The sequence below is a fragment of the Silene latifolia genome, chromosome 9 (assembly GCF_048544455.1).
Source record: "Silene latifolia isolate original U9 population chromosome 9, ASM4854445v1, whole genome shotgun sequence".
In the NCBI taxonomy this organism is placed as follows: domain Eukaryota; kingdom Viridiplantae; phylum Streptophyta; class Magnoliopsida; order Caryophyllales; family Caryophyllaceae; genus Silene; species Silene latifolia.
The window spans coordinates 201,444,064-201,451,786 of NC_133534.1; the positions used below are offsets into that span (position 1 = coordinate 201,444,064).

At 40.8% G+C, this 7,723-nt stretch overlaps 1 protein-coding gene across 1 annotated transcript; it reads left to right on the forward strand.

Annotated features, from left to right (window-relative positions):
• Positions 1-4,664: 4,664 nt before the first annotated feature.
• Positions 4,665-7,493, forward strand: LOC141600351 (putative zinc finger CCHC domain-containing protein At4g19190). Its single transcript, XM_074420572.1, has 4 exons — positions 4,665-5,296; positions 5,378-5,579; positions 6,143-6,257; positions 6,351-7,493. Exons 1-4 carry the CDS (start codon positions 4,770-4,772, stop codon positions 6,947-6,949), a joined length of 1,443 nt encoding a protein of 480 aa, XP_074276673.1. The 5' UTR covers positions 4,665-4,769; the 3' UTR covers positions 6,950-7,493.
• The last annotated feature ends 230 nt before the right edge of the window (positions 7,494-7,723 follow it).

A 7,723-nucleotide genomic window follows, 5' to 3' on the forward strand; every position in this document is an offset into this window, starting at 1 on the left:
CCAGATTTGGTTCCTTTGCAACTAGTTTTACAACGGGTTGTATGACGATCACAGAGCTTTGCTTGATTCCGTTGCCAATGGGAGATTCCAGGATAATACTAATGATGGTAATGCTTGGAAGTTGATTGATTAGATAACTACTCACACTGCTGAGTATGGTAACCCCAGAGGAAGTAAGAGAGGAAGTGGTTCAGACAATGTTATTGCGGCACAGTTGGAGGCCGTAACGGCTCAAATAGCCAAATTAAAGACATCTTAGTCTTTGGGTAATAAGCAAGAAACAGTTCATATGGTTCAACAAAGAGGTGTCCTACGAGAGATGTGGGATAGTTGGCCACACTGCGGCCAATTGTATGAGTACCAATGAACAAGTCCATGTTTTCCAGTCTTTCAAGCAACGTACTCCTTATTCTAACTTCTTCCATGAAAGGAGTCACAATGTTTTTGCTCAAGCCCCGCAGCAGAATACTTATATTATTCCTCCAAATCGTGGTAATCAACCACAAGAAAATTTTGTTCGGCCAAATCAAGGAGGTTTTCAACAAATGCAACCTCCTCCTCAAGCTTCAAGTAATGAGATGGCAGAGATGAAAGCTTTTTTGTAACAAAGTTTGATGATTCAACAAAAGCAAACGGCTCGGATTTCCGAACTAATAGCTCACAACAAGATGTTGGATACTCAAGTTGCTCAAATGGCGGCTCAAAATCCTTCAAAACAGTCCGGCAATCTTCCTCCTCAAGGTAAACAAGCACATGAACAAGTTAATGCTATTTCTTTGAGGAGCGGTACCACTTATCAAAGTCCGGATGTGCCCCTTATTGAAGATGAAGTCCCTTACATGCTTTCTAAGGGATTGGGTAATCTCGAGCTAAGCGATGACGAGAAAGAATTAAGCAAAGATCAAACATGAGATAAGCAAACAGACGAAAAAAAGAGGAACAGCTTGGTTCCTCGATCGAGTAAGCACGGGATTGATCGAGGAACAACCGCACTCGATCGAGTACATCACGGGCTCGATCGAGACACCCCCCCAGTTGAAAAATTTCCGCGTGTTTCAGCTACGGCATTGGAATAAAATGGGATCTTCGATCGAGTGACTACTAGACTCGATCGAGTCACCCCTGTAACTGACGACGATGTTTCCAAACCGGCTACAAAAGCAAAAGAAGCCGAGCCAATTAAAATTCAACTACCTTTTCCACAAAGATTGCAGAAATCTAAGCTTGAACAACAGTTTAGGAGGTTCATGGAGGTAGTGAAGAATCTCCAAGTGAGTGTGCCATTTACTGAATTGATCACTCAAGTGTCGGCGTATGCTAAGGTTTTGAAAGAGATCTTATCAAAGAAGCGGTCTTTTGATGAAATTGAGACGGTAGCATTCACACAAGAGTGTGCGACCGCATTACAAGCTAACTCACCACCAAAGCTAAAAGATCCAGGGAGTTTTTCTATTCCTTGTCATATTGGTAGTATAGCTATTGATAAAGCCCTTTGCGATTTAGGGGCTAGTGTTAGTGTCATGCCATATTCTATATGCAAACAGTTAAATATAGGTCAACTACGTGTCACTAATATGACCTTGCAAATGGCTGATAGATCTTTAAAGAGGTCTATGGGTGTCTTAGAGGATGTGCTAGTTAAAGTAGGGAAGTATTTCATTCCAGTTGACTTTATCGTTATGGATATGGCTGAGGACTCTCAAGTACCCATCATTCTTGGTATACCATTCCTTCACGTCGCTGGAGCACTCATAGATGTTAGGGATGACAATATGACACTAAGAGTTGGCAATGACACTATTAAATTTGTTCTTGATGATGTTTTAAAGCGACCCCTTTCAGTAGCTCCTTAATATATGCTTCATGACTTTGATCCACTTATTCATGATTCCCTTACTTTATGTTTGGACAGGGATCAATCTGATGCCCCTGTTGCTGCGTTATATCCATGGAGTAAGGAAGTGGATGAGATTTAGAGGTTGATTTATGAAAATGAACCTCCTCCTGAGATGGTTTACACCCGTGATGAGAGTGTTGACATAAAAGCTGAATTGGATGCTTTGGAAGCAGAGATATTCAGAGATGAGCCGTCGGAATTTATGAGATGAAGCAAGCTCCTATGACGGATGAAGTGCCCCATCTCCTTCCTCGTGATGATGACTTGAAGAGCGATGAACATACTTGCTCATATTTTATACTCCCTCCAATTTCATTTATTATTCCCTTTTCTTTTTGACATAAGAAATAAGGAAATCAATTTGGACCACACAATACACATGACCCCACATCAAATTGATTTTGGACCACACAAAGTTGTCCAAAAAAGGAAAGAGGGATAATAAAGAAAATGGATAAAAAGGGAAACAGGAACAATAAATGAATTGGAGGGAGTATTAGATTTTGAGTTTGATGAGCCAGAATTTTATTCATCGTTTCTTTTCTTTGTTTGGACTATTTATTGGTGCTACTTATGTTTGTGTGTAGCACATGCGCTACTTTTTGTTTTACTATTACGTGTTTTAGGTTGTATTGATTGTGCTTTGTTTGGACATTTATTTTAAATGCAGGAATTTGCTCGCCAGATGAGTACTCGATTGAGTGCTGCCATGCTCATCCATAACTATAGCAAAGAGAAAAAGATTAAGCGTGGAACGTTATGCACCCCAATGCATTAATAAGTGAAGATTTCAGAGGTATAATGGGCACAAAAATGGAATTTCAAGGGTAAAATGGACACCTCGGAAAATAAAATTGTGATGTGGCTTAGACGGTGTAGTAGTAAACGGGGGAGTGCCAAATAAGCCACATACGTTTGACACAATCTGCAAATTAGCCTCATAATTTTCTATTACTGCAAATTGACCCATTAGTTTGTACCCCATATGTAATTAAGCCCAATCAGAGATATTCAGGTAAAATTTGCGCCGAAAAAAATTTACATGTTACCGAAAAATGGACTAGGATTAAACTAAATTAAAAAACGGGTGGTAAATACTAAATAGAGTTGGAAACGGGTGAACCGGTGATGTTTGGTTTGGAAATATGTGGGGTTGGTATTGGTGGCTCTAAAAAGGAAGACAAAGAAAGAAGGGGAAGAAGACGGAGGGCAAAAGGGGGGAAAGCAGAAGAATGGAAGACGAAGAAGGAGGAGGAGGAGGAAGAGGAGTACCTTAGCTACTCGATCGAGTAGCCGGTTTACGGGGAGTTATTTCTCGGGTTTTGTTAATTATGCGATTAAGGTATATAATCTTTTCCGTCATTGTTCTAAACACTTTTCAAAACCTAATTTACTGATTAAGAGAGAAAGCAAAGTACGTTCATCACCTTAATCGCATTGTTAACAAATCCCGGAGTTTGGAAGGTCGGATTTCATCGTTCTTTATACCGTTGTGATCCTTGCGTCAAGGGTAAGACCTATATACCTTTTTTTTATAATGTTTCTTTAAAGTTGGTTAAACCCTAATTTGGGAATTGGGGGTTTTGTAGTATGTTATGCTTGGTAGTGATTATATGTTTGTATGGTAGGAGGAGGATTCGTAGAGGAAGCTTTTTTATATCAGCTGTGAGATCGTCTGATTGTTGTGCTTTCCGGGTAGGGTTTCCCTACTCAGTATTAGTTACATAATGTGTAGTGATTGTGCTGTAATTAGTACTTGTTGTTTGGTTTCGTAACGGTTGTTGATTGATTGTTGTTGATGGATGTGATTGTTTGTCTTTGGTTCTCGAGATGCGTTCTCGGCTGAGTGGAGTCACTTGCGGGAGTGGCTTCACGCCCTAATTTCGCCCTCCGTGGAACCCGCCACGGGAGGGGATGTGCACATTAATGGGACAGGGTTATCGCTCGGTATGATGAGCGGGGCTTAGGTGGGAACGGTGCGGTCCCCCCATCGCGTGGCTGGTCCGGTGGACGATCGGTGACGGAGATGGAGTGGAGTGGATGATTGTGTATGATTGTATGATTTGCATTGTTTTCTATTGATTGGTTATGTGATTTATGTAAATAGTCTCGACCGATTATTGTTTTAAAACTGCGGTGATCCATTCGGGGATGGTGAGCAGATATTGAGCGGGTATGAGATGAGAGAGTTGGGATAGCTGGGGTGTGCCACGACATGATGATAGAAGTCTTCCGCTGTAGCTTAGTAGTTTTCATGACATTTCAGTTAGATCAGTAAACAGACAGTTTGAGAACATGTATTGTACTTTTGGTTTTGGTTTTGAGATTGTAACCTGTCACTAAGTATTTCTATTTAAACGTTGTTTCTCTATTGTTTATTTGATTATCATTGCCTCGGGTAACCGAGATGGTAACATCCTTATACCTGGGTGGTCCTGGTAAGGCACTTGGAGTATGGGGGTGTTACAAAAATGGACACCTCGGAAAATAAAATTGTGATGTGGCTTAGACGGTGTAGTAGTAAACGGGGGAGTGCCAAATAAGCCACATACGTTTGACACAATATGCAAATTAGCCTCATAATTTTCTACTACTGCAAATTGACCCATTAGTTTGTACCCCATATGCAATTAAGCCCAATCAGAGATATTCAGGTAAAATTTGCGCCGAAAAAAATTTACATGTTACCGGAAAATGGTCTAGGATTAAACTAAATTAAAAAAACGGGTGGTAAATACTAAATAGAGTTGGAAACGGGTGAACCGGTGATGTTTGGTTTGGAAATATGTGGGGTTGGTATTGGTGGCTCTAAAAAGGAAGACAAAGAAAGAAGGGGAAGAAGACGGGGGGCAAAAGGGGGTAAAGCAGAAGAATGGAAGACGAAGAAGGAGGAGGAGGAGGAGGAGTATCAAATCTAAGGAAGAGATTAACAGAGAAAGGAGGAGAAGTTGATTACAAGACGACATCAGGAACAGCTTGGAGTCACAATTTTCTAAATCAAAAACCATGGCATCCATTATCATACCCTAATCAAAGACGTAAATGGATCGCTGAACAAACACATGCTCAGCGCGAACGCCGTACTGATGAAGTCGCTCGCGAGTATGCCCAAGAACAAGACTTCCTTCGTCAGACATCTCTTCTTTCTCAAAAGGAGAAACAAAAGGTGGATCTTATGCAAGCTGTTAGTTTTATGTATGTTCGTCCACCTGGGTATAATGCTGAAAGTGCTAAAGCTGCTGAGATTCTAGATTCTACTGCTACTACTGCTGCTACTGCTGCTGCTGCTGACATTGAAGGACCTGTCAGGGAAGATAAAAAGAAAGCGAGGCCCAAAGATGTGTTTGGTCGTTCTTTGCCAACTGAAGAACAATTTGCTGTCCTCAAGAATGCACCCAGGTATCATCCTATGGTTGCAATTCAGGAATTGAATAAACTATTAGGCATTGTAATTGCAATCTCATCATTATCATATTTCAGGTTGGAGACTGGAGTTGCTGGTAGGGCTAAACCTTTTGCTGTTGAAATTCGAAATGTCAAATGTGCAAGGTGTGGAAATTTCGGTCACCAAAGCGGTGATCGTGACTGTCCATTGAAGGATGTTATAATGCCTAATGAGGAGAGTAGGCTCAAAAGAGATGATCCTTTGACAACTATCATGGCTCACATCGATTCAACTGAGGTTCGTCTTCTTACTTCCCCTATCATACTTTGCAATTTATGCTTGCCCTCTTCTGTCAAACCTATGTGTCAAAACATGTACTCCCTCTGTCCTGGTGGTCATTTGTTGTCATTTTCCATATTGGGGTGTCTCAGTCAATTGTTGTCATTTCTATTTTAAGAATAAACTTGATGAGCAATTTGATCATTCACACTCAGTTTGTTCCACTTGTCATTTAGTAATTAGCCCCTTCCTCTTCCCTTGGTCTTTGTGCCAAAACTAAAGGACAACAATTGACTGAGACGGAGGGAGTATGTTAGATGCTGTGTAAAGTAGCTAGCTGACCACACTATGATACCCTTTTCAATCCCCTGGCTTCACTCAATGTGCAAACTTGGTGAAGCAATGATACAACATTCTTAGTCCTATCGTCCTATCGTAGGCAGTTAGTCCTATCGTCCTATCGTAGGCAGTCAGTCCTATTGCCCATCGTAGGCAGTCTTGGAAGACAAGAGCAGTACCTTTTCTGGTATCTCTTGAAGGTAGTTCTTTGCATTAATACATTTTCTTATGGATATTCTCAGCCACTCAAGTGGGAATTGAAACAAAAACCTGGCATAAGCCCTCCTCGTGGTGGCTTTCAGCCTGATGATCCTAACCAGCAAATAGTTGCCGAGGACATTTTTGATGAGTATGGTGGTAAAAATATTATTTTCAGTTTAATGTTTGTTGCTATACCCTGCCGACATATTGTCTAAAATGTCCAGGTTATTGATCAAAAAATCTCCGCAGGGTTTCTTAGTGGCGGGAGCATACCAGAGTTGCTGACTAATTTCTCCTCCAAAAAGCACAAAAAGAAGAAGTCTGGAAGGAAAAGCAAGCATAAGAAACGGCGATCTTCCACATCTAGTTGTGAAGACACTAGCTCTGGTGGTGATACTGATAGTGACTATGATCGAAAGAATTCGAAAAAGAGCAAGAGTAAAACAAAATTACCCACCGACAGTGATGAAGATAGTGATAGTGATAAATACAAGAAATCAAGGAAAGAACACAGGCAGAAGAGGGAGAAGAGCAAAAAGTCTTTATCAGATGGGTCTGGTGATGAGAGATATTACTCAAAGAACCGACACAACTGCTCACATAAAGCTGACAATATGGATTCCAGTAAATACAGGGCGACACATAATGATAGATTGTCCGACTTCGAGAGGAAGCTGAGCAGCAAAGGCAAGAGAAGCAGCAATTACAAGACCACTAAGAATGATGCTGGATTCAGTTCATCAGACAATTCAGAAACAGAGAGACGTAGACGGAAACATAGATATTCTGAGAGTATATTGTCAGAGAAACTGGAGTCAGATAGATATCGGAGAGGAAGAAGGCATTGATTGTTCGTAGTTATTTGCTTGTTAAGCTGTAGACGATGGAATGAAGGATGTTTGGACTTTGGAGTAGTCGATCAGTGAAGTTATGGCCAATAGAGAGGGCCCTCAACAGTTACCCAGAGGGTACTACTTGGAATCGCTGGAGACACGTTATCACAGCGCTGGAAGAAAGCTCGACTGATGCAATGGATAAAGAGCACATTTCGGAGTATGGGATGATCTGTTCGTGTATAAATGAGGGGAAAGCGACAGGAGGTTTGGCTGTGATATATAAGTTCCTTTTTAACCAATAGGTTTGGCTGCTATTCAAATTTTAGGGAGAGCGGAAGCTCCTTAAGTGTGATGTGTGCCTCTTGACTGTGAACGCAATGTTGCCCTCTTTATCAGGTTTTTATGCTTGATTAGTTCATGAAATCTCCTAATGTTCCGTTGAACTAATCAACGAAGTTATGAACTTAAAACGTAAAATCCAGAAACTTGTCTGGTTTTCATGCCTGTGTACTCTTTATCAGGTTCTATTTAAATATTTCAGCTGTACCTTAAGCAAGTCTCTGAATCATAGCTACAAACAAGCCTCAAGGGTGATTTGGTGCATACGCCGTGTTTTGTATGAATGTGAAATAAAATAGCCCACTATATATTTCCCAGGAAAACGTCGCCTACATCATATTAGCGGACATTCATAAAATCAGTAATGAACTTACTTGAGCTCTGTCCGTCATAGGAAACCTGGTGAATTTTGAACTTTTTTTACGATATAATGTTGAAAAATAAAGA